This window comes from Dasypus novemcinctus, chromosome 18 (assembly GCF_030445035.2).
Source record: "Dasypus novemcinctus isolate mDasNov1 chromosome 18, mDasNov1.1.hap2, whole genome shotgun sequence".
Lineage (NCBI taxonomy): Eukaryota > Metazoa > Chordata > Mammalia > Cingulata > Dasypodidae > Dasypus > Dasypus novemcinctus.
Window position 1 is genome coordinate 17620996 of NC_080690.1, and position 27793 is coordinate 17648788.

General features: G+C 42.9%; 1 protein-coding gene and 1 long non-coding RNA gene across 2 annotated transcripts in view; one reads left to right on the forward strand and one right to left on the reverse strand.

Moving 5' to 3' along the window:
* The window catches only part of LOC131274308 (uncharacterized), a 59311-nt gene that overhangs the window by 9771 nt on the left and 21747 nt on the right, over positions 1 to 27793 (reverse strand). Inside the window, exon 2 of the long non-coding RNA XR_009181521.2 lies at positions 5881 to 6003. This is a non-coding gene — a long non-coding RNA (uncharacterized lncRNA). The remainder of the gene's footprint in view (positions 1 to 5880; positions 6004 to 27793) is intronic.
* On the forward strand, positions 13298 to 26487 carry DHODH (dihydroorotate dehydrogenase (quinone)). Its single transcript, XM_058279772.1, has 9 exons — positions 13298 to 13407; positions 14440 to 14652; positions 16918 to 17117; positions 19845 to 19927; positions 23504 to 23691; positions 24284 to 24397; positions 25091 to 25244; positions 25427 to 25586; positions 26122 to 26487. Exons 1-9 carry the CDS (start codon positions 13387 to 13389, stop codon positions 26174 to 26176), a joined length of 1188 nt encoding a protein of 395 aa, XP_058135755.1. The 5' UTR covers positions 13298 to 13386; the 3' UTR covers positions 26177 to 26487.

The window sequence follows — 27793 nt, forward strand, 5'->3', positions numbered from 1 at the left end:
TCAACAATAGGGGGCTTGGGGAATGTTGCGTATTTTATTATTAGAAAAATGTTATGTCACAGAAACAACCAAATTCCCCTGTAAAGTTATACTGTTTCACATCATCAAGTGTCTAGACAGACAGGGTCCTTTAAATAGCTTGAACATAATATAGCTACACACTTCTGTGGGATATAAATGTAGCCTTGTTGCCATGAGTATGTTTTTTGGATAGATAGAGGCCTGTATAGTAGTTAACAAAATATAAAAATACTAAACATCCCTCCTGAGGACATTCTACTACTTTCTCAAAAAAATAGCCAGAAGCTCTGGAATATATAAACCTTGTTTAATAAAGGAAAATATGCTAATAAGCTGACTTTGATCTTAAGGACTGCACTAATGAACCTTGTTCCCATAATAATGAAACTAAGCCTAATGATAATTAATGCCTAAGAGTTGCTCCTAAAAATCTCCTCGTTATGCAAATGTGGCCTCTTCTTAAACCAAACTCTGCAAATAAACTCACTACCTTCCCCCTGACTTGGGACATGACTCCTAGGGATGACCCTCCCTGATATCAAGGGATTATTACCAAGTATTAATCAGCAATGAATCTAAAGAACGACCTTTATCAAAAGGGGGTAAAATTAAATACAATATAGTTTTTATGGCTAAGAGATTTTAAAGTGAGTCAGGAGGTTATTCTGGAGGTTATGCTTATGCAGGTCTCAGTCAGACTCTACAAAATGCCACAGTAAATAAAGCCACACACAAAAGTGCTTCTGAGGGCCCTAGGGACACCATGGGCAAGTCATACGGCCACATGAAATCAACACCCCCTCAGCAAGCTCTATCTAGGAATGTATGAAAAAGCATTTTCCCAATAAAACATAGTTATACTTAGGTATAAATCCCCTAATCATGATTCTTCTTTTATTTGAATCAATAATATTCAATTTACTTTTAAAATGTATTTCTCAGAGATAAAGCCGTTGGATTGTTCCTATGCTGGTGGAGTCCTAAAATCCAGCAGATATGTGGCCAATTCCTACTATCCAGTTCTTCAGGTCTGCCCTGGACAACCAACAAAATGATGGTGATGGACCAGCTCCAGCCCAAAACGAGAATCTTCAACTGCAAGCAAAACAATTCCATTTCTCTGCCCCATAACATCTATGTTCCTACTCAGCCTGAAGTAGTCAGAGTGGACATTCTCCCAATCCCACAAGATAGAAGAATGAACAAAAAATAAGTGGGGAGTGTAACTGCTGACTAAAGCAGATTTGTTGTTATTGTAGTTATTATCTTGTGCTAATTGAGTAACACATAACATTGATATAAAAATTAAAATTTTAAAATAAAAAAATAAACAATTTTAATGCAGATGAGACAAAATTCAAAATTAAGAATTCAAGAAAAGAAAAGTTATAGTATAAAATGATTGGTGATAAATATGAAACCAGTTAATGTAGAAATACATTTTAAATTATTGTTGGAAATCAGATTATAATAAAGATTTTAAAAGGTATTCTTGAGAGTAATTGAAAAAACCCAGATTATACTAACAAAATTTTGGGTAGGGTTCGAGGTGGAGGTGGGGGATGGCATGTGCTATACTCCTTTAGCCAGATAAGGGAGTTTCAAGAGATTGTGTCATTTCTGAGCCTAATAATTAGAAAAAATATACATATAAGAATGTGTTTTTAAAAAGATCAACTCCTTAAAGCTAAACAAAATTAAAATAAGAATAATGGAGAAGATAGTCTTTCAATAAAAGACAGAAGGAGCAAGGAAGCATTAGAACCAGAAGGCAATACAGCAAGACATCAAATCATATCTGTTACTAAATTTAAATGTGTTAACTCTACTATAAAAATAAAGACTCTTGAAGTAGGTTAATATATATCTATCTACATCAAATTTAAGGAGATACTTAAAGTGCCACAAAAATTTTTAAAGGAACATACATAAATATAAATCAGTTTCATAAAAAGACAATCCCTTCTTTCCCAATGAGATTAAAAAAAAAGGGGGGGGGGAGGCAATCTCAACTATTAATATATAAACTTAAGGGACATAGGTGGAAGTCAAATGTCTACTTATTTGATTTATACTTATTAATTTAGCTTTAATGCATGCATATTTAAAACCACATACTATATAAAGTAATGTATTAATTTAGAAGCATTACTCTCATGAGGCTCTCACATTTATTCAAACTTTTCAAATGCAGGTTCAACATCAGTGCTTTAATTATGAGAACAACTTTTGGAATTTTTTGACAGTTTACCAAAACATACCATCTTCACTTCCATCTGAGGCTATTACTAAACAACTTTCCCCAAGTCAGAAGTATCCTTTTACATGGCATTCAGAAAAGTGGTTTTACATTTGTTCTGTAGATATATGTTGTGATTTCTAAACAACATTAACATTCTCTGAATTGTTCTTTTAAAGGGTATTTAGGGAAGGGGATTTGGCCCAATGGATAGGGCATCCGCCTACTACATGGGAGGTCCAAGGGTCAAACCCCGGACCTCCTTGACCCATGTGGAGCTGGCCCACGTGCAGTGCTGATGTGTGCAAGGAGTGCCGTGCCACGCAGGGGTGTACCCCGCGTGGGGGGCCCCCCCGCACAAGGAGTGCGCCCTGTAAGGAGAACCGCCCAGCATGAAAAAAGTGCAGCCTACCCTGGAGTGGCATCACACATACGGAGAGCTGATGCAGCAAGGTGATGCAACAAAGAGACACAGATTCCCAATGCCGCTGAGAAGAATAAAAGGGGACACAGAAGAACACACAGCGAATGGACACAGAAAGAAGACAACTGGGGTTGGGGCCAGGGAGGTGGTGGGGAAGGGGAGAGAAATACATTTAAAAAAATAAAAAATAAATAAAGGGTATTTAAAGTACTTGTATACCAGGAGATCTAACACTTGCGGTTGTAAGGTCATATCCCTGGGAATAATCACCAAATCCACTTTAAACGTCTTTGTCCCTTTTTTTTTTTTTACCCATTCTATCAGGTTAGAGTCATCCAACATTAATATTGATGGAGGTCATTTCAGGCTAATGCATCTTCCCCAAATAGTATTTGTTTTTTAAAATTAAAGTGACAGAGAGGAAGAGATAAAGAGATAATCCTATAATCTGAAAGACATTTCAAGAGCCTTACTTGAAAAGTCTTTTTTGATGGAAAAGTTTGTGAGGTGGGGGAGGGGAGCAGGGGAGAAGCCTCATTTTTTAACTTGGACATATGTGAAAAGGAGGCCAAAGACATATCAAGAAAAAAAAATATATATGATGAAAGCAAAGATTGCTATATTAAGATTAGACAAAATAGAATGCAACATATTTATTGAGTATATGTTAGGCTTAAACATTTTAGCATTAATTCAGCCATGTGCACCTTTTAGTGCAGAATTACATTCACTGATTTTAGGGTTGGTATAGGAGTAATACATTGCCTGAAGTAATTTTGTTTCTAGGTATGCTGACTTTTCTTTTTGTTTTCTTGGGTCTCCAAAGTAAATGAGAATTATTTCCATTTCTTTCATGACTAGCATCTTGGTCTAGAAAAGCTCTATTTGGATGCTTTTGGATATAGCTCTAGCTTTAAGTCTACAAAATAATCATTACATGCACATGTATGATAATCAGGAAAACACAATTTAGAGATTCTATTCAGTTTTTTAAAATAGAATAATAACCATGGAATTCTGGAGCACAGTCATATAAATGTTTTTCAAGCATCTTAAACTTATGTTTACCAATTGGGTCAATACTGAGAATTAAATTTGGTTTAAGAAATTATATATTACACAACATTCTCCTTTGTATTATACAACTCTTATTGGTACAAAGAGATAAAGGAGACCAGAATGTGGGCGATAACATTCTTGAACATACCTCATTTTGTATATTTGCAAGAACGTCTCATCCATGCTGCAGAACATGGCTAGGGAATATTGTATAACCATACTACTGTATCTCAACTTCAGTTCAGGATCATGAACCCCGAGTGGCCTGTCTTCATGCTGCCTGGCAATCCATCTTACTGTATTTTCCTAGTCTAGCCACTCTTCCACTCTCCTCGAGGATTCTCTCACTTCTCTACTCAACCTCCATTACCTAGAAGGCTCCCCCATCCTCACTTTCAGGTGATGACCTTGTTTTCTACCTCAAGAAGAAAACCGAAGCAATCAAAAGAGCTGTTCTACAGACTCTTACCACCAAATCTACCCACTTGCCAGCATCTATACTTGGACTTTGCTTTCTCCCCTGTTACTACAGACATCTTTGTGCAAATTGTACGCTCAGATCAAGAACATTGTTCCAACATGTTACTTTTCCTGCCTTAAGGGAATAAAACAAATATTCGCCTTATGAACTATCATCCCAGTTCTTTCCTGCTCTTCGCTGCAAAATTCCTTTATAGTTTGTCTAAACTTGCTATCTCCAATTTCTTTCCTGTCTTCTCTCTTTCCTCCTATTTTCAGAGAGTGCTTTATTCATTTAAGTTTGTTTTATAATTGTGTACATTTACAGATTCAATGTCAAAAAGGTCTAATTTCTGTCTTTGTCCCTGCTACTCTATTCCTTCCCTCACCTGTAGGTAAGGAACTTACTTTCCTAAGTTTTTATTTATTCTTTTATTATTTTTATACTGATGTATTTATATATACATATGCAAATATATATTCCTATTAAAACCCGCTTTTTAGATTAAAACAAATTTCTCCCACTAAAATATTTTGAAAAGGATAGTTCTAAATTCATAATAAAATGTACAAGCACTAAGACATTAATAGTTATTTCTGAATTCTTCTAAGTGATTATGTTATTCCAATAGTTTAGTTTCAAAAGTAACTAATAGTTTTGCATCTCAAAAAAATGCTTTTATCTTTCACATAAATGTACTACCACCTAGAAGCAGAAAATAAACTTTGATAAAAATAGAGTTGTAGGGAAGTGGATTTGGTTCAGCGGACAGAGCATCTGCCTACCGCATGGGAGGTCCAAAGTTCAAACCTAGGGCCTTCTGACCTATGTGATGAGCTGGCCCATGCACAGTGCTGATGCGTGCAAGGAGTTCCATGCCACACAGGAGTGTCCCCTGTGTAGGGGAGCCCCACACGCAAGGAGTGTGCCCCAGAAGGAGAGCCGCCCAGCGCGAAAAAGTGCAGCCTGCTCAGGGTGGCACTGTACACACAGAGAGCTGATGCAGCAAGATGATGCAACAAAAAGAGACACAGGTTCTGGGTGCTGCTGACAAGAATACAGGTGGATACAGAAGAACACACAGTGAATGGACACAGAGAGCAGACAACTGGGGGGATGGGGAGAGAAATAAATAAAATATAAATCTTTAAAAAAAAAAGAGTAAATGCCTTATGGGAGTGTGAAAGCAGCAATAATCACTGGGAAAAACACTGCTTAATTAAAACCAAAAATAAATATAAACATATATAGGGTTTTTAAAAAAATTTCTTCCTCCAGAGAAGCAAACCTCTAACCCATAATGCCTTCATTCTTCCTCTTATTTGCCTACCTCATATTTTCCTCTTTTCCTCCTTTACTTTCTACTCTTCCCTCCCACCCCAAAAGTGCTGAATAGATCAGGGGTAGTAGACATGGAAAATGGAGGTTAGCAATATCATTTCTCCCGTATTCTACCAAGTCAAGACATAATGGGGACATCAAAGCCCAGCTTTTTCAACTACTAGGATGGGATGCATGTGGGAGTTACTCCAATCAATATCATGAAATCAAAATCCCTTTATTTGCAATATGGTCTATCATTCACAGACCATTTAAGTAATGGTCCCACATGCTCTCCTTATTTAGAATGAGTTTTCAAAATTTAGGTCTTTGGCAGTGTGTAGAATCATCACTTACCAGCCTGGCAAATGAAATAATATCCTAATAAGCACAGGTCCACTTTTGATGAGATCCAATCAGAGTGTCTGGACATGTAAGTATGACTGGTAGGTTTTGTGGACTGGCAGGCTGCAGCAGCTGCTGTAGGGAGAACAGACACAAATAAGTCTCATACTCCAAAGTCAGACATTTTTAAAAAGTAAATCTGAAAGCCAAATTTTTCTGGGTTTCAATAGATGAAAATTTAGGATTTTCCTCACAGAGTTTATTTTTCATATTATGTATTCCTTATCACAAGGTGTAGTATTAATTTATCTAAATGTTAATGAAGGTGATGATGATATAATAATGTTTTACTTTTTTCTCTAAGATCTCGACTATTAAGAGGAATAATTTTGAAAATATATATGTAAGATAATTTCTTTACCAGTTTCTGTATAAGGAAATTGGAGCTGAGAATAATGAAGACAAGTTTACCTGTAAGGAAAAAAGTGACCATAAAATATTTCCTTCTTCAGAATGTTGTCTAAAACTTTAGTGAAATATTAGGCAAGTTAATTTTACATAGGCAAATCAAAGCCTATGGCACAAAAGTGGAAATATTTCAGAGGAATGATGGTGATGAAGTGATGGATTTTTCTGTACACAAAAGCAGAAATAATGATTTAAATTTTTTCTCCCTCTTGTGTAAAAGTGAGGAAGTTTAGCACTTACTAAACTCCAGAGTCTTACCTGGGTTGTTCTTTTTTGATGTTTTCTCCAAAGCATTGACTTTTGCTCAATCCACCACCTCTTCCCTTCTTCCAGAAAGTACCAGATAATTTTTTTTTTAGATTTTTTAAATTTTTAAAAATTTATTTCTCTTGCCTTCCCTGACCCCTGGTTGTCTGCTCTCTGTGTCCATTCACCGTGTGTTCTTCGGTGTCCACTTGTATTCTTGTCGTGGCACGAGGAATCAGTGGCACCAGGAATCTGTGTCTCTTTTTGTTGTGTCTTCTTGCTGCGTCAGCTCTTCCCATGTGCGGCACCACTCCTGGGCAGGCCAAACTTTTTTTGCACTGGGCGGCTCTCCTTACGGGGTGCACTCCTTGTGCGTGGGACTCCCCTATGTGGGGGACACCCCTGTGTGGCAGGGCACTCCTTGTGTGCATCAGTACTGTGCGTGGGCCAGTTCATCACATGGACCAGGAGGCCCTAGGTTTGAACCCTGGACTTCCCATGTGGTAGGTGGACACTCTACCTGTTGAGTCAAATCCGCTTCCCCCCAGATGAATTCTTGAATCTCCTGGTTCCATGTGTAAGCAAGGTATCCTACCCAGGCATCACTGTAATTTTCTGCTTCCTCAAAGCTGCAGGGAAACCTGTTAAGCTGTAACAATTATTTTTTCTATGTTGCCCTGGCTTCCTTAGTTCACTTCCTAGAAGGATATCTGTTCTGATATATAACCAAAACCAGGCTCTTCCTTTAAAGAACATTCTCCCTGAGAATTGTGAGCAAAAAAAGTCTGGGGGCTCAGCGGCTGTCTGGTCCTTTAATCATATTCTTGGTGGATTTATCTTACTAGTATTATTCTTTTCTCTTCTTCTTCTTCAGATTTTAACATTTTATTAAACAGGATCATGGGAAATTGTGAAACAATATTTAGTTCCCTACTTAATAAAAGTAACGACAAAAGATTTTAAAAGTGGAGAGAAGATATAGCATGATGGTAAAAAAAAAACTTATTTCAAAAGTGAGAAGACTTATTCTTTTAAAAAATAAAGGATAAAATCAATATAAAGCACAGATTTTTTTGATGAAATACAAAATCTTTGCTCTCTAAGCAGCAGTGCTCCAAAATGTATTCACCAAATGCAATGAATGTGCCACAATGATGGAAGAGGTTGATGTGGGAGGAGTGGGGTGGGGGTGGGGGGTTGGGGGATATATGGGAACCTCTTAAATATTTTTAATGTAACATTAAAAAAAAAAGCAGATTGTAGAAACAAACAAACAAAAGTGTACTAGTATTACTCTTTTAGGAATTGGGAATAATTTGTTAAGGAGACGAAGGTGTTTTTTGGTTTGCTTTGTTTTCGTTTTTGTTTGTTTCAAAGTCCCAGATGAAGTCCCTGTAAGCTGAAAACAAATAGCAGAAATCAATACTGTAATGGACCTATACGGCTGAGTACCATACCATCTGTGTCGAAACAACCAGACATGCCTTGAACTTTATAATATATCTGTTTGCTAGTCTAAGCTATAACGGGGTAGAGAATGATGAATACGGAAGTCAGTGTTGCTAAAAATTGAGAAATGTAGTTGTGTTTTGTTTTTAATTAAAGAAAACCATTCTTGCTCCCCTGGGATTTATGTAAATTATTGTATTCATACAAACATAAAACTAGGTATAAACTCTATACTAAAGCATTTAGTCATAAAAACACAGAGTATTTGATTAAGGAATGAATACAAATTAAACACAAACAAAACTGAAAACCAATGAAATTCAAAACTTGCTGAATGAAATAATGTCCTAATAAGCACAGGTTCACAAATAACCATTTGCCAGATAAACACAGTTCTGGCTGTGACTGCACAGTTCTTTTGAATTTGGTATGCCCACTACTTCATGTTGTGGCAAGATTCTTTATTTGAAAAACCTTTGTTCATATAGGATGTCATTTGTCTTCATCAGTTGCACACCCACCATTTATCATCATTTATATATCATAGCCAGTTTTCTTTTTTGTTACCAAAATGCAAACAAACAGACATTGAAATTGCTTGGCAGGTTTCACGGTTAAGGTATTAAGCCAAAATGATGCAGAATATGCTTATAATACTTTTATTTATTTTTCCACTTTTATTTTTTAAAAGATACTTGGATTACATAAATGTTACAGAGAATATATTGGGGATTCCTATATGCCCCACTCCCCACACCTCCCATATTTCCCCACATTAGCAACATCTTTCATCAGTGTGGTACATTCATTGCAATTGATAAACACATTTTGGAGAATTGCCACTAAGTATGGATTATAGTTTACATTGTAGTTTACACTCTCTCCCATTCAACTCTATAGTTTATGGCCGGATATATAATGGCCTGTATCTGTTGTTGTAATGTCATTCAGGATAATTCTCAAGTCCTGAAAATCCCCCCATTACACTTGTTTTCCCTCTCCTTAACCCCAGAACATCCATGGGTCACTCCCTCCACAATAATGGTATCTCTTCCATGGCTAGAATCACAGTAAGTCTATAGTAGAATACTAGTAAGTTTATTTTAGTCCATAGTTCAGTTCCCAATTCTGAGGACTCTGGGATGGTGATAACCACTCCACCATTAACTGGGGCTTCAATCCCATACATCCAATGTATAGGACTCTCTTGCTGGCAGTTGTGGGCACTTTCGGTTCCTTGGTGTGATAGTTGTTCATCATTACCTCCTTGATAGTTGAGTTGTCCTGGGTAAGACCAATGAACTAGAGAGTAGGTATTGCAACTCCGTTGAGATCCAGGGCTCAGCTGGCACATGGACAGCCCAGATATTTAAGTCTCCTGGATGTACACCTACCAACTCCAGTATTAATTATAGGTTCAAAGAGAAGAGCAGAGGAGCCATGTGTAGGGAAACCACAACTGAGTCCAACTTTGTCACCCTGGGGAGCATAAATTCCAAAGTAGGGCCCACTGGCAAGGTACCAAACTTCTGAGCTGTCTGCCCTGACTATAGTGTCTGGATGTGTCCATATCCCTGAGAAGCTTCACTATTTGGGGTAGTAGCTACTTTGGCTGTCAATGAGATCCTGTTGAGATGTGCATAAGTGCTACCTCTGGGATGGTCTCCTGACTCACTTTGAAGTCTCTTAGCCATATAAACTCATTTTTCTTTAGCTTTTCCCCCTTTTGGTCAAGGTCTCCCCCCTCTTCCCCCCCACCCCTGGCCGATGCACTGCTTGTAGGTACTTGGTAGCAATCCCTCAGTGACAGGGAGGCTCATCTCTGGGAGCCATGTCTCACATTCTTATATGCTGAGTTTGGTTTAAAGAAAGGCCACATTTGAACAAAAAGGAGGCTCCTGATAGGTAACTCTTAGGCACCCTACATCACTAGGTTGTTTCCATTTCAAGAGCAAAGGCTCATAAGCAAAGACATCAATATCAATGGATCATCCTCCTTCACAAGTCACTGTCTGTTTTAAAAACCATTATGGAAGTGGACACCAAGATGAAATATTCTTTAAAGTATAGATCCCAAGAATACAATTCATTTTGATAACACTGCAGTTATCAAATTAAAGATAAATATGACTTTCCAAAAATGTCTGGTCTATTTAGGGAAAAAAAGACATAAGCATTTAATAAAAGTATCTTCAGAGAGGTACAGCTTATATACCATGAAAATTCAGATGAGGAAATTATTTCCAGCCTTAATGTGATTTCTTTTCTTTTCCTTTTTCCCTAACATTTATTTGAACATAAAAAAAAAAAGGACATCTTTAGACAAATGAAAATGGTATCTTTTTTTTTTTTTTTTTTAAAGATTTATTTTATTTATTTAATTTCCCCCCCTCCCCTGGTTGTCTTTTCTTGGTGTCTATTTGCTGCGTCTTGTTTCTTTGTCCGCTTCTGTTGTCACCAGCGGCACGGGAAGTGTGGGCGGCGCCATTGCGCGCATCATGGCCAGCTCCACACGGGTTGAGGAGGCCCGGGGTTTGAACCGCAGACCTCCCATATGGTAGACGGACGCCCTAACCACTGGGCCAAAGTCCGTTTCCCTGAAAATGGTATCTTGACAGAGGAGTCAATGAGTGTAAATAAAGAGTGGTGCAAAGATAGGTTATTTATAAAAGAGAAAGAAATAATTGTGCGTGTGTAGCTGAGGTGGGTGTAGGAAAGGGGGTGGGAGGGCACAGTTTGGGAGGACAGTAGTAGGAACTGAAACCAGAAAACTCAAATGTTTCGAATGCCAGGATAAAGAAGAGTTTGTAATTCATATATACTTACATACATGAATTTTGTTTCAGATATATTAGGTGCAACCTGATATTGATGAAATCTTTTGTGTAAGCCAAGTCAGGTATCTTACACAATGCTGTAATTTCATTTCAACCCTTTTTTCCCCAGTACCTGATATATTATCTCTCAACGTGTGTTTTGCCTAGAGTATGAGCACTTTATCAATACAAGATTCAATCTGAATGATCAAAAAACTGGGGAGTGTGGCTTAGACCTGAAGATTGGACATCTTTTGTACAGGTTGAGTTTATTTATATTGACTATATTATGACAAATTAATTTATTCTATTGAAGTGTAAAAGGAAGACTGGTTGATAAGCATAATGACTAACTTGATAAATGTTTTCAATGATTTCTAATGTATGTAGAGTGAGACACTTCACAAGTGAATTACTGCAGCACAATCTGTCTCTAAAGGTGTCAGTGGGTTTATGAACTTATTTCCAATTTGATACCTTCACACAATGATGTTCACAAATGCCTTGAGTTAAAAACAGTGTTTCAAAACCCTCCCACTTCTAATTTCTGTTATGACAAGAGCCCAGCTATTTCAGCTAATGCAATAGGCCTTAGGAAGGAACACTACAACAGGTCAACAATGGCACCGAAAGGTGTAGTGCCTCCAAACATTATCATGATTAATGCTGCTGACACTTGGTGAATCTATAATGTCCAACAACCAGGACATTGTTCAAGGTAAGAGATTTCAGAATTCCCAATTGAGACTGATTGCTTGTTGGGACTGTGACAAATTATGTTGGCATAAATCACTGTAATTTTCCACACTCCAACAAAGCTGCACACTTATGGTCTTGATCTGCTTAATAAAATATCTTCTACGTCTGTTGCACCAGAACGTCACGGCAAAAACGGGACCAACTTATCCATTAGGCATAGTGGTAGGTGCAGTGCCTAAGGCCCACGATATTTTCAGAAGTTCAGGAAAAGGTTTTCTTTTAAAATGTGAACAAAATAACTTTTAAGTTGTAGAAACTTTATATATATATAACATTGTAGCAGACCCATTGTTTCTTCATAACCCCCACTGTTAAAGCAGTTCCTTCCCCAACTAGGTTGCAAAAGTTTCCATTTCTCTTTTCTCTGAAATTCTTTCCTACACACCCTATGCTAAGCTCTTGTTTTAACAGCCTCAGCCAGACCAGCCTTAATTAGCTTTAACCACAAAGATATGTGCAGTTAGAAGAAAGTTAACCTAGAAGAAAAATTTGCCTAATTATAATAGTAAAAATCACACTCACTGAAACTGCCACGTACTAACCCAGTAGAATGGCTCCTCCCTTAGTAACTTGTTAAAATTTTCACTTCCCTCTTTTAAGATTAATAATGCTTTCTTCTCTTCTCACAGAACTAACCGAGACTCGCAAAGCATGCAGAGAAAAGAACCAACATGAATTTAAAATGACCCCAAGACATAAAAGACCCTGAGAGCGAAATCATAGCAGACAGGAAACATTCCGGACCTGAAAGAAAGCAAGAGGTCCGACTAGTCCTGCCACAGCAGGCGCCCACGCCTCAAGATAACAGAAACCACAAGCCAAAGATAATAACCTATTCACAACCCCTAATTTGAATGTGGACACACCCAATGGTAGGAACCAATTTGCAACCGTTAATTTAAATGCTTATTAACCAATCCCAAAGTGCCCATAGCCCTGAGAGCCCTAACTCCATCTCCCTTGGTTTAATGCAATAAAAATCCTTCACCTTTCCTACTCCGCGAGATAGTGCTGAGGAAAACTGCCTTTCGTGTCTTCGCAAGGCTAGCCTTGGCTAAATCAACTTTTTCTCATCTCAAAACCCCGGCATCTACTGATTAAATCCGTGCGCGGGGAGGACTGTAACACTTTTGGCCCATAACGATATTAAGGTATTCGTCTTTACATCAACGCAACTAAAACGATTGTTATTTCTTTGGAGGAAAGGGCCCACTAAAGTTATAATGCATCCCTGGGCCTAAAGACAACTATTTGGGGACTTAAGGATGTGATTTCCTTTCTTTCGTTCCTAACGATATGGGAATATAAAAGAGGGGTGTGACCAACTGCCCCTTCCTTGTGCCCGTGTCGGAGTCCTGCCGCCCGGATTTCAGTTCTTTTGGGGATCGCAGAGGAGGAATCTAGAAGCTTCTCCCTTCCCCTCTGGCCTCGGGTCCTCACTGGCTCTAAGATTCGCAGCTGCAGGACAACAGGAAAGCTCTGCGCAGGGCCCCGGGCTCAGCGGGCCCGGCCCTCAGCGAGCCCGGTCCTCAGCGAGCCAGCCGCCGGGCCTCTCCTCAGCACCCAGCCAGCAGGCGACGAGCCTGAGGGCGGGCGGAAGAGGCGGGGCCAGCGCATGTGCGCACGCGCGAGGCCGCCTTCATGCCCCGGGCGCCGCCGGGTCCTGCCTCCTCAGGCGTCTCATTGGTGGGTTGGCAGTCCCAGGGGCGGGGATAGGAGGGCCTGCCTCTACCTTCTCCAATGGAAGCGAGACCAGGGCTGGCCCAGTGGCGGAAGCAGCATGGCGTGGAGACACCTGAAAGTGAGTCCACCCGAAGGTGGTGTTGGAAAATGGTGTTCTCGCGGGTGCGAGGGAGCGTCGGGTTCCGGGAGTAGGTCGCGGGCAGAATGGTGGGCTGGCGGGGGCGAGGTATGGGCGAAAGTTGGTTCCAAGAACCTGGGCCCCTTTGAGGGATTTGTGTGGCTTTGGGGACACCTGCAAAATGCAGGTGCGTGTGCATTTACATGTATGCGTGTGAAGGTGTGTCTAAACTAGCACGCGCATGTCTAGGCACATACCTATCTGCGTGTCAGTGCACGTGGTTCGAATTTTTATTGAGCCTGCCATTCAGTCAACACATGACCAACTAGCATTGTGTGCTGGATTCAGCGTGGAATAAAATTAGAATAAGACATGGTTCCAAGCCTTCTGGCAAAAGTTTTGTTAGGGTAAGCTCTGTGTGACATGCCGATTGCTATAACCCCAGGGCCTGGCACGTAATAGGTGGCGCATATTTGTTTATTGACTTAAGGGGCCTTCCTTCAATCTACTGGCGGAGACGAAGGGAGAGTGAAGACGACAGCCAGTAGTGATCCTTAAAGTTAAATTGGATCATGTCACTTCCTTGCTTAGGAAACAAACCCCTTATCTTTAGTCTGGCGAAGACCTTTATTTTTAAGCCAGGCTCTTCCAAACCCTTGCATTCTAAACCAATTTTACTCCTTCCTCCAGTTCCTGGGGTCCATCACATTCTCTTTTGCTACGGGGAGAACCTTTACACTCTCTCCCAGAAATCGTGCTCCCTGCCAAGTGCTGTCTAGGGGCCAGTATTGCTTTGGAAATCTCTGGAGTGGCATCCTAGGAAAGCCTTCAAGGCCGAGCAGAAGGGTAGATACAGCCTGTGGCTCTAGAGGTCAGTGTATGAGCAACACTAGGCATGAAGGAGACCATTGTTAACTGAGGGCTAGGGACATTGCCTCCTGTGACCTGTTCTGTCCTCTACAAGTGTGGAAGGGGTTAAAGAGAGTGTGCTGCCGCATGGCCTTAACGGGCCTTTCATGGACTCTTTTTTAGAAGCGGCTCCAGGATGTCGTGGTCATCCTGGGGGGTGGAGGACTTCTCTTTGCCTCCTACCTGACAGCCACCGGGGACGAGCATTTCTACTCTGAGCACTTGATGCCGGCTCTGCAGGGGCTGCTGGACCCAGAGTCAGCCCACAAGCTGGCTGTTCGCTTTGCCTCCCTGGGGCTCCTTCCTCGAGCCACGTTTCAGGACTCCGAAATGCTGGTAGGTGCCCTTGGAACACCCTTCATTTACTCAGCTGGGGCTGATCTTCTTGAAAACCAGAGCCCCAAGTTAGCAGTGGGAATCTGGAGTTCAGTCCTAGCAATGATGATAATAATAATAATGATTTTTATCTAACTCTTATCTTGGGCTTACTGTATTAGGCAGTATTCTTATTTCATTCTCACAACTGCTCCAAGAGTTAGATCCTATTATCATTCCCATCTACAGAGCAGGCAATGAAACACAGGGTAGTTAAGTCACATGCCCAAAGTTAGCTAGGAAATGGTAGAGCCAGGTTTCGAACTCATGGAGTCCGGCTCTGGCATCTGTGTCCTTGGCCACTATTCTGACTTGCTGAGGTCTCAGATACTTTGATCTTCCCCTCTGCTAAACAGGGAAGCAGGCTAGATTCATTAAACATCCAATATGATGTGGGCATGTCTAGCCAAGCCCTCTGAGGAAACTGAAAGCATACAAACTCCTGTCCCAGTCTCATGCAGTCGTTCGTTCAACAAGTATTTATTGAGCCCCCACCATGTGCCCGTTATGGTTCTGCATGCTGGGGTTAACTTGAGCAAACAAAACAGAAGAATCCCCTTCCTCGTAAACTTTGGCGGTTTCCTTTTTGAGAGACTTCTTACCAAACAGGGTGCATCAGAAAGAGGTGGGCATGAAGAAAACAGAAACAGGAGGCACTCAGAACTCTTTGAGGAAGGGTCCTGATTATAAATTCTCTGCATATTTTACCTGATTTACCATACTTTAAACACTGACAGGCACGGTAGGAGCAGAAAGAGCATTCTTTTCTCTAAGTCTCTGCATCTTCCTTGTCCAAAACTGCTGGTTTGAAAGTAAAGGAATTCATTGGAATAGGAGTGAGTAAAGAGTGGAATGGGGTGACTTTGGAAGAAAGTGTGGTTATGGCTGGGACTGGTACAAAGCCAAGTCCATGTAAGCACAGTCAATGGGGAGAGCAGGTGTGGCCTTTGAGCCATTGTCCTAAATATCCCTGTGGGCCACACTTTCAGCAGCTCCTTATTTAGGATGTAGTCCAGATTCCTTAACCTGACAGCTGGGAATCTTGATAGTCTCACTCACTCCAAGGAAACTTTCCAATTTTAGCTCTCCCTCATTCCCCTCAATCCATGGTTCTCAACCTTGGCTGTGTGTTGGAATCACTGGGGGGAGCTTTTGGAATATACATATTTTCTGGCCCCTTTCCAGATAATTTAATCTTACTCTCTGGGAGTGAGGCATGAAAATCCCCAGGGGATTCTGATATGCTGCCAGGGCTGAACCACAGTTCATGAGGAGGGTCCCTTGGTCCAACTACACTTCTTTCCTCATAGTCTCCTGAGTTGCTCTGTACAGTCCCACCTCCAGGTTTTTATTTTTGTTGTTTTCCTTTCTTGAAGTGTCCTTTCTTTCTCCTCCTTCCAGGATCAGATGATTCCCATCCTTGGAGACCCCTTGCTAGTCCTCTCTGAGGTTTTCCTGGCCACATCAGCTAACAGTGTAATCGCTGGCTTTGTGACATCTTTTGCTTTCTATTTTAGACCTTTTAAAGTATTTGTTTTGCTACTTGATTTGTTGGCTCCATCAGGGCAAGAATCCTGAGGAGTCAATCTAGACTGGTAGTACCAGACCTCAGTCACTCTCATTCTAGAGAACCATCTGGAATCTGCCCCATGGCTGAAAGGGAAGCATCTGTCTCCAGCCATGGCGTTTTTCTGGAGCCCGGCAATAAGGCTGCCCACCTTAGCCTGGGTAATGGGGAGGGACACAGCTGGGGCTGGCTTATTAAGCTGATTGAAGGGTTTTGCTGCTTGACACTCCCTGGTTTCAGAGGAGCATATCCAGAGGCTGACATTTATTTAATTGCTGACAATTATTTAATTGCTTCCCTCTCCTAACTGTGTATAATGGAGTCAAAGGTGCAAATTACTAAGGACATGCCCAGTTTCTGCTCAAACTGTGGTGGAAATACAGTAACACAGTGTCTCTTCCCACCCCTCCCTCAGTGGTAAAGCTTAGCAGTTCTCAAACTCGAGTGCGTGTCAGAATACCTGGGGAGCACTGTGTGGAGCCCCATCTCCCCCAAAGATTCTGATTCTGTAGTGTGGGACTGGGCCCTGGAATCTGATGTTTAATTAGCTGCCATCCCCATCCCTGCCCTAGTAATTCTAATGTAGGTATGCCAGGGACCACACTTTGAGAAATATTGCAATGCCTTTTGAATCTCTAACTTTGTCTTTCTTTCCTCAGGAGGTGAGAGTCCTAGGCCATAAATTCCGAAATCCAGTAGGAATCGCTGCAGGATTTGACAAGCATGGGGAAGCTGTGGATGGACTTTATAAGATGGGCTTTGGTTTTGTTGAGATAGGAAGTGTTACCCCAAAACCTCAGGAAGGAAACCCCAGCCCCAGAGTCTTCCGCCTCCCTGAGGACCATGCCATCATTAACAGGTAGGCGAGCAGCTCTGCGTTTGATAGGGGCACCTCCTGAGAGCAGGGCTCTCAAGGATGTAAGAGCCACCTATGTTTTCTCACCCTGCCATTTAACGGACATTCATTTGAAATGTTCAGAAACCCTGTTGAGCATTGACTACAGGCCAGTCATAGCTTCTCACACCAACTTTGGAAAGCAGGTTTCATTATTTCACAGAAGCCCAGAGAGCTAAATAATTTAGCTGCAATCCCAGAGATAATAAATGAGAGAGCTTGGATATGGACTTAGACTTCTTTGACTTTGGAGCGTGTGCTCTTTCCACATTGTCACTCAAGTGCCCTAGCTCAGCACCATCCGGTAGAAATATGATGTGAGTCCCATATATAATTTATTTATTTAAAAGATTTATTTATTTATTTATTTATTTATTTAATTCCCCCCGCTCCCCCGGTTGTCTGTTCTCTGTGTCTTTTTGCTGCGTCTTGTTCCTTTGCCTGCTTCTGTTGTCGTCAGCGGCACGGGAAGTGTGGGCGGCGCCATTCCTGGGCAGGCTGCACTTTCTTTCGCGCTGGGCGGCTCTCCTTACGGGGCGCATGCCTTGCGCGTGGGGCTCCCCTATGCGGGGGACACCCCTGCGTGGCACAGCACTCCTTGCGCGCATCAGCACTGCGCATGGGCCAGCTCCACACGGGTCAAGGAGGCCCAGGGTTTGAACCGTGGACTTCCCATGTGGTAGACGGACGCCCTAACCACTGGGCCAAGTCCGTTTCCCCCATATATAATTTAAAATTTTTTAGTGGCCACATTAAAAAACAAAAATATTTGAAATTAATTTTAATAATATATTTAGCCTAATATATAGTAATTTTATCATTTTAGCATGCAATCAATTATTAGTGAACTATTTTATCTTCTTTCACTTGTACTAAGTCTTTGAAGTCCATTTTACTAAAGCATCTCTCAATTTTAGACTAGCAACATTTTAAGTGCTCAGTAGCCACATATAGCTAGTGGCTCTCTTGTTGGATGGCACAGCCCTAGCCCTTATTAAATAATCAACATAAATGTTGTAGTAAGGAAACTCCTTCTGGACTGAATACAACACTTCTCTTTGTAATCCTGGGGCAAATTATACTACAGCACAGCCAGAAAGTGAAGAAATTCCTACTTTTTGGTAACAGAATTTAGAAGAGCATCCTTGGGCAGATTTTGTTAGGCATCTTTGGGGGTCATCAGTGGCCCTTAGGGAAACTGATCAAGGAGAAGTTTATTTAGCCACACTTACTGCCTTATTGTGCTTCAGGGAAACTTTGAGGCATTAGAGAGCAGGTTATTAATCTTTCTGCTGCATTACAGCTGGAATTAATAGCCTCAGAATTGGCCAGGCAGGGTATATTTATGTTTTGACTGACACAGATAGCTGCAGATACCAGGGTGGTGGTCTTGGCAGTGGCCCATAGATGAGAAATGGCATGACAGCCTATGCTACCGAGCACTTGCTGGGTCAGCCTCACTGTGTGGCACATAGTGGGTGCTCAGTAAACACTTATGGAATGAACTGGGCTGGGTATTCACTCCTTTATTAAGTCACAAGCACATGTGCTGCCATATCTGTTAGGCTGCTTTTGGTTGCAGGTAACAGATCCAACTAAAAGTGTCTGAAGCAATAAGCGTTGATAATTATTTTCTTTTCATAACAGGGAAGTAGACAGTTCCAGGGTAGGTTGAGCAGCACAGCAATGCCCTGGCTCTGGATCAACTTTTCTGGGCCTTCCCTTCTTGTTGGCGAGATGGCTGCCCCAGCAGCAAGCATTACGTCTCACAAGTGGACATCCAAGGGCAGAAAGGGAAAAGGAAGCATGTATATTGTGAGGGAAGGGAAGATTTTTCCAGAAGTTCCTCAGTGGACAGCCCCTTGGGTCTAAGTGAACACACCTGGTCGCATGTATACTTCACCTGCCAGCAAGGCTGGGAAGGAGTAATCAGCATTTTTGCCCTGGATCAGGGGAGGTGGGTTCCAAGGAAGAAAGGGATTAGCCGTTGGTCCACAACCCACAGGGGGGCTGGGGATACAGGGAGGAATAGACAGACGAGATCCCTGCCTTTGTGGAACTTCAAGTGACAGAATGATAGAGAACTAAGATGCACCCTTGCCCTAAAGAAGCTTATAGCCTAGCTGGGGAACTTCAGCATGTCCACACATCCAGAACCAGGAAGGAGACGGATACAGAGCGCTGGAGAAAGGCCAAGGTGGGGGAGAGAGCATTTGTCGGGACCGGGAAGAGTGGAAGATTTGAAGAGGCAGAAAGAATGGAGAAATGGGTGGAAGGATGGGATCCAGGAGGGGTGTTTGGGAACAGAGCCAGGAGGTGGAAAACCCCGGGGCTTTCGGGGTGGCGAGGGCTCAGCTGGGTTTGAGTAGCACTTGTTGGGTCAGGAGGAGTGGCTGGACCGGGGCAGGTCTGCTCCTGCAGAGTCAGGGCTGCTTGCTAAGGCTAGTTGGCTGGGCAGCTTGTCTGCAAATTTATACTTTCCCTTTTTGTTTGATGGTGATTTAGCAAGTTCTATAGGAGTCTCAGAGATGTTTAGTCCTTGGAATTCTAAGAACTGAACCTGATTTTCTTTCTCAATTTCTTTAAGTTGTAAGTATAATGTGGAGATGCCTTTGGAGCTGTCATACCATATTCTTTGCTTCAGGCTGAGGGGCTTTAACTTTATCCCTCCCGTTTGCTTGTGTGGTACAGATACGGATTTAACAGCCATGGACTCTCCGTGGTGGAGCACAGATTACGGGCCAGACAGCAGAAGCAGAACAAGCTCACAGAAGGTAAAGTAGTCCTGCTTCCTTATTGAAGGAAAGGGACTTTTTTCATTTATTGAAAAGAAATGTGGGCTAAACATTGGGAACATTCCTAGTAAAATAAACGTGGTTGAGCAATAGGAAAAAAAATGCTGAGGAACTTGTGTAGAGAAATTTTCCTGGTTCTCCCACACCCTTCAAGAGTTTAGCTGAATTTTGCAATTTAGTAAGGACTTACTTGGTTTCAGCCTCATGATGTAACCTATGTTATAAAACCATGGGAGCTTGGATATAAGAAAAACAAAGTGGCTTGCCTCTGATCATATAGGTAATTAAGATTTGAGCAGGACTTGAGCTTCTTTTTCTACTTCCTGCAGGAAAATTAAAATTCTCATAATCCTCCCCACTCAGAGATAACTATTACTGACATTTTGGAAAAGACCCTTCAAGAATTGTTTCTGAAAGAGCATGCAGCTTTGATGACCACCTTTGGGGACGCTGATGTTTCCTTACTATGGCTTTTGTAATGCTGTGCTGTCCTGACCATACCTTCCCAGGTGCTGTCTGGGATTGTGTAGGAGCAGCAGCCCAGTTGGCATCATTTTGGCATCTGGGTCCCTCTGGAACTCCATCCAGGAGGTTTTAGCCATGTTGGATGCCCTAGTGGCGAGGTGAGGAAAACCTATGGATGTCAGATTCATGATAGGACGTGAAGGTGAAAGGGCTGAGGCAGTTAGCAGTCTCAGGTTTGGGGAGGAGAAGTGACCTTGTTTTAGAAATCCCTGGCTTTGGTAGAACCAGATCCTGCTGTCTACAGATCTTCCCAATTGGGGAACTTTGAAGGTCGTAATATGACTTCTATGGTTTGTGACACTCGGTGTACATAAACAGTAAGTGTATAGTAAAAGTTGTGAACTTGCCAAAAATGCATAACATCATACAGGGGTATCATCACCCCACCACCAACACCTTGCATAGCTGTGAAACATTTGTTGCAAACTGTGAAAGAATATTGTCAAAATATTACTACTAACTGTAGTCCGTATCTTACATTTGGTGTACTTTCCATCCAATCCACCCTATTATTATTTTTTAAATATATTTTTTATTACAGAAGTTGTGAACTTATAAAACAATCATGCACATGTGTAGAATTCCCATACTACACCCCTCCATCAACACACCACACCATGGTTGAACATTTAACAGATTTATGAGATAATATCATCAGACTATTACCACCAACCATGGTCCATAGCTTACCTTCCTTTTATTTCTTTATTTGTCCACAGTGCTCCTTGTGCCAACTTTATCCCCTGTTCTCCCTCACCCACCCCCTCACCCTGGCACTAATGTTCACTGGAGAGACAGGGAATCCTCTGGCAGTGTTATGCTCGTATGCTTATCAGTCAGGCGGCCCAATAGCTGGAAGCCTTGGTGACAGCTTCTTGCTAGTATGGTGCCAAGGAAAATGAGTTAAGAAAATGATGGTGCCCTTTGGGGATAGAGTAATTCAGCCATTTCTGTCTAACTGCAAAATCTTACCAGTTTGGGCAGATTACTGATGAAAGCCCCATTAGCTACTTGAAAGCAATGCTATCTTTCAAAGCTTATTACATAGGTGATAAGAATTAAAACTTGGAAATGATCTTGGCTTGATTGGTACTAGAGTTGGGAAGCTTGGAGACCTTGTTATATAGGGCTTTTGTCTAATTGGGCTCTGAACAACTTCAGCCCCTTGGAAATATTTTTTAAAGATTTATTTATTTACCCCACTCCCCCCCTCTCACCCCTGCTGCCACTTCTGCCCTCTTTGCTTTCTGTGTCCATTCGCTATGTGTTCTTCTGTGTCTGCTTGTCTTCTCTTTTCGTCTTTTTAGGAGGCACTGGGAACTGATTCTGGGACCTCTGATGTGGGAGAGAGGTACTCAATTGCTTGAGCCACCTCAGTTCCCTGGTTTGTTCTGTGTCTCACTGTCTCTCCTCTGTGTTTCTTTTTCGTTGCATCATCTTGTTGCACCAGCTCTCTGTGTGGGCCAGCTTGTTTTCACCAGGATGTCCTGGGAACCGAACCTGGGACCCTCCATATGGTAGATGGGAATGCAATCGCTTGAGCCACATCTGCTTCCCTTCCTGGAAATTTGCTACACAAATCTCATTTACTGGGAAGCGGACTTGGCCCAGTGGTTAGGGCGTCCGTTTACCACAGGGGAGGTCCGAGGTTCAAACCCTGGGCCTCCTTGACCCGTGTGGAGCTGGCCCACATGCAGCGCTGATGTGTGCAAGGAGTGCCGTGCTATGCAGGGATGTCCCCTGTGTAGGGGAGCCCCACGCGCAAGGAGTGTGCCCCGTAAGGAGAGCCGCCCAGAGCAAAAGAAAGTGCAGCCTGCCCAGGAATGGCGCCACACACATGGAGAGCTGACACAGCAAGATGACACAACAAAAAGAAACACAGATTCCATGCCACTGACAACAACAGAAGTGGACAAAGAAGAACACGCAGCAAATAGGCACAGCGAACAGACAATTGGAGGGGGGAAGGGGAGAGAAATAAAAAAAAAAGGCAGACAACAGGAGGGAAGGGGAGAGAAATAAATAAAATAAATCTTAAAAGAAAAAATCTCATTTACTTTTAAGCTGATGATGAAAAAGGTGATTCTCCACTCAGGGTGTGACAGTATGGATAGCAGTACTAAATAATTAATCTTTGAGTCTGCCTGACCTGACACATTTTGTGAGTTAAACCAGGTATTCCGGTTCTGTTCCCAACCATCAGATGGAAAAAAGCAGCCAGTTGCGATTGAACTTTGCAGGTAGTAGGATAGCATCCTTGGAGAAGTAAAGTACACAAAAGCTCTTGATTTCACACCTAGCATGTTTCTGAGTAATGCGTTTTTCTGAGTCCAAAATGCAAGTCAAGTGATAATCCCATGGATCTTTAAGTTAGGAGGCCACATCATTTACTATGTAAATGGAGACAATTTTGAGAGTGAAAAAGGGGCTAGTAAGAATTACGCCTAGGCTATTGGACTCTTGTGGGAGCATTGGGATGTCTGGCAACCCTGGTTATAAGGGGGAGTTCATTTTTGAGAACCAGAAGTATTACTAAATACTTGATTATATCTCCATACTGTAGACATGATAATTGAAAATATTCTCCAGAATTTATACATAGTTCTCTGCTTTTTTTGTCATAACTGCATACCTGGCTACTCAACTCAAGTCCATCAGGCTTCCCTTCTGACCTGCCGATTTCTTTCTATTTTTCAGTTGTTTGAGGTTTATGAGGCCTACCTTTTTTTTTATCACTAGTATTTGCATTTTTAATTTCTTCATTTTCCTTTAAATTTTGAAAATTAGAAAGGACAAAATGTGGTAAAACACCCCCATAGTTGCCCAGACAATGATGGTGAGCTGTTACTGGTCAGCAGGCTGCAGCACCCTGCCATAGTTCATCACATTTGTCGGTTGATTTAGGAACGTTCAGATTCTGAGGCAGAAGGTCAAGAGTGCCATTCCTGGGCTCTTCAGTCAATGATGGCCTCAAAATGTTGCGCAGGCAATGCTGTGTGGGGACAAAACCTTGACCGGTGATATTTGTAGATGGGCTGCCACTGGGAATAAACCTGGGGAAGAATAAGACCTCGGTGGATGCTGCTGCAGACTACACAGAGGGGGTCCGAGTCCTGGGCCCCTTGGCTGACTACCTGGTAGTGAACGTGTCCAGTCCCAACACGGCTGGGCTGCGGAGCCTTCAGGGAAAGGCAGAACTGCGCCGCCTGCTGACCAAGGTGGGCTATTACACCTCTTCTTGCTCCCTGCTCTGCCAGCTTGTCCTTCCCACTCCTGTTCATTCTCCAGGGCGAAGCCCTCCAGAGGCCCACCTTAGCACCTGGACCAGTTGGGACCCCTTGCTCCTGGAGCACTTGCTAGCTCTTTGGCACAACACTGATCATACTCAATAGTAATTAGTTGTTCAGTTATCTGCCCTCCAGGTTAAAGCCTAAGTTCCAGGAGAGCAGGGGCCATGTCTTTCTCATTTACCACTTTTTCCCCCCCAGCACCTAGCTCAGTGAACACGAAATGAACTGAGCAAATGAATTGAGTGACTTTTTATCACACAGTACTTGTGAGCGAATTCCCTTGTTACTTCTTTCAGGGACAGAAGACTAAATAAACCTCAACATGCAGACACCAACAATAACACGAGGGACTCCTCCCTGGGGGCTGGTTCCATCCTGCAGGGGGTCCCTGTATAACTGAGGGCTCACTTTCCTGGAAAGGAGCAGTCATTTGTACTTTAGTTTGATGGCTGGTATGGAAACACACTGATCTGTGGTTACCATCTTCTGGGTCCCCATTTCTGGCACTGTGTTACTGTAGGTGCTGCAGGAGAGGGATGCCCTCCAGGGAGCGCACAAGCCGGCTGTGCTAGTGAAGATCGCCCCCGACCTCACGGCCCAGGACAAGGAGGACATTGCTGGTGTGGTGAGGGAGGTGCGAGGCGGGGCCCGGCCTGGAGAGTATTGTCAAAGCCATTTGGCTGGCTAGGGGAGCTCCTAATGGCAGCCTTGTGACTTCTTCTCTGTGCTGTGGAGGGCTGGTTTGGTGTCTGTCACAGCGTAATCCATCGTTTGTTAAAAGTGGTTGCTTGAATTCGCGTTTGAATGAATCTTTTCCTTATGCCTCTCCCTTCCTCTTTCCTCATCTTCATCCTGCCAGGACAGTGAGGCTGGTTCTCGCATCCTTGGCCATACTCAGTCGGGTCTGGAATATTCGCTGTCTCCCTCTCTCCAGCCTCCGTCTGAATGCCAGGTCTTGGTGTCACAGGAGAGTAGTGGAATCACAGTCTGTGGAGCCCAGCAGTACTAGGTTCAAATCCTGGTTCCACCACTTACTACCAGGTGGCTGTGGTGAGACCTAGGAAGTGGGTTGCTGTGAGATTTAAACCATATCCCAGTGGAATGCTGTGGGTAGTCGTGATGAGAGGCTCCCTTGTTATGTTAGGCTCACTCTTGATAGTTGTTCAGGAACTTAGTGAGATCTGGCATAGCTTTTGTTTCCTGGGGCTTCGGGCATGGGTGCTTGGCTTGGCTGCTGCTTAGACCCCCAGGGAAACTTCTCTGAGACCTTCAGTGCCATGACTGCTGCAAGCCCATGAGCAGCCTGTTTCTCTCTCTCGTCTTGCAGTTGGGCATTGATGGGCTGATCGTCACAAACACCACTGTGAGTCGCCCTGCCGGCCTCCAGAATGCCCTGCGCTCTGAAACAGGAGGACTGAGTGGGGAGCCCCTCCGGGATCTGTCAACCCAGACCATTCGGGAGATGTATGCACTCACCCAAGGCAAGGATTCCCTCGCCTGTGTCTCCAAATCTGGGGGTGGCTGGGGCTCCAGGCTTGTGAGTGCAGTCACTGCTCCCTAAACTGCTGCAAGTGGCAGGAAGCTGCAGGGGCAAAGGCAGACTGAGCCCTTGGCTCTCACGTGGTCTTCCCTTCCTCACGGTGTTGCCTGTGCCTCCCTGCAGGCAGAGTTCCCATCATCGGAGTTGGTGGCGTCAGCAGTGGGCGGGATGCCCTGGAGAAGATCCGGGCAGGGGCCTCCCTGGTGCAGCTGTACACGGCCCTCACCTTCCAGGGGCCGCCTCTGGTGGGCAGAGTCAAGCGGGAGCTGGAGGCACTTTTGAAGTGAGTGGGGCAAAGTGTGGCTTGAAAAGGTAGACTACAATGTATCAGTGCAGAATCACCCAAATCAAGGGGATAATTTAGTTCTCATTCAAAAAGATTTGAGGGGTACGCTCTGAACCCAGGGGGAAAATTACTCCGTGCTACTCCTTTGACAATGGAAGACAGTGCACTAAGAAATCTAGGATGCAGTTCCAAGGTGATGGTGTTTACTAGGCAGGTCTGTCCATTTATTCAAGAGGGGCCTGAGGCATCCTGGCAGCATTCCTGTTGGTTAACGCCACTGGCTCCAGATCAGGAAGCAGCTGGTTCTGAAAAGCAATTCTCTGCTTGATCTGAAGACCTGGGCAGAAACCCCTTGAGGTACCCAGATGAAGACAGTGTAGAGGTCTCCAGATGTGTTGGGACAGGGCAGTGTGTTTGCAGGAGCAAGTCAGGTGAATTTGTGGGGCTCATGGAGTGGAGTGGATGTGGGCTTCCTATAAGAGCAGGGCCTACCTTGCTTCATCGGCTGAAATTGCTTTTGTTCTTTTTCCAGAGAGCAGGGTTTTAGCAGAGTCACAGACGCCGTTGGGGCAGATCATCAGAGGTGAGGACACTGGTGGGAAGCCCAAGCTTGTGACTGTCCCACTCAGCCAGATGAGCCTCGATGGCTCGGTGATGACAAGAGGCACTGCCTGGAGCCGCGCTCCCAAGCCTTGAGAGCCCCTCTTGGCTGGACTGTAAGAGATTGTCACGAGGGTCATCAGAGCAACAGAAGGCTTCTGCAGTCACTTGGTCAGACCATAACCCGCTGTCGTGATTCTTTCCAGATTCAAATCCCAGGATCCTGCAGTGTTGCATGGATGTTGGATAGTTGGGGGGAAATTGTGGGAAGAAAAAATAAAGCCATTTTAAGCCTGAATTTAGACCCGAACCTTTTCTGGAGGGTCCCGGGCTCCTCCCAGACCCCACAGGCCCTTCCAGCCTCTGATCCCTGGGGTCTCCAACGGGCTTCCCAGGAGCTTGGCTGACTCTCATTCTATCTTTTTTTAGTTTTTAACTTTATTTTGCAAATATTCAAACATAAACCATAGTTGCAAGAACAGTACAAAGAACTTCCATATATATCCTTCATCTGAATTAACCAACTGTTAACATTTTTCACATTTGCTTCCTTTTTCCTCCCTTCTCTCTCTCTCTATGTTGTATATGTAATTATTATTGCTTAAGCACATGAGGGTAAGTTGCAAATATCATGACCTTTACCCTTAACCACTTCAGTGTTCATCTTCTAAGAACACTGTGATAATAATTTTTTAATTATAAGCCTGATGTCTTCATTCTTATCAATTTAAACAATACAATACTCCTAAAGCATAAAAGCTTCTGTCCCTCCTCCAGAAGTAACTATTGTTTGGTGTATATTCTCCCAGACTTTTTTCTCTGCATAACATACATTTTATATATATATGTGTGTTTTTGCATTTCTATTTATTCCATGGTATACATGCTGTTTTCAATATTTTTAGTTATTTTTATTTTCACACAAAGGGGATCACACCATGCATGCAGTTCTGCAGCTTGCTTTCTTCGCTTGATTATAGCATTGTCAGCATTGCTCACATTGGTTCCTATCAGACGACCTCACTCTTTTACCTGGGATGTATTTGTCCAATCCCCTACTGCTGACCACTTGGTTAACATTCATGGTTTTCCTATCACAGACTGCCTCTGAACACCCCTGCATGTGCATGTGTGCTTTTGTAGAACAGATTCTGGAAGGTAGGATACCTGGGTCAAGGGTTTGCGTGTTTTAAATTTCTATAGAGGGAAGTGGACTTGGCCCAACGGATAGGGCATCCCCTTACCACATGGGAGGTCCAGGCTTCAAACCCTGGGCCTCCTTGACCCGTGTGGAGCTGGCCCATGCCTAGTAGTGGTATTGCTGGGTCATGTGGAAAATCTATATTCAACTTCTTTAGGAACTGCCAAACAGTCCACAGTGGCTGTACAATTTTGTGAATAAACAGTGAATAAATGTTCCTATCTCTCCACATCCTTTCCAACACTTGTAGATCTCTCTGTCTTTTTAATAGGGACCATTCTGATAGGTGTGAAATGATATCTCATTGTAATTTTGATTTGCATTTCCCTAATTGCTAGAGATGTTGAACATTTTTTCATGTGCTTTTTTTTTTTGCTATTTGTGTTTCTTTGGACAAATGTCT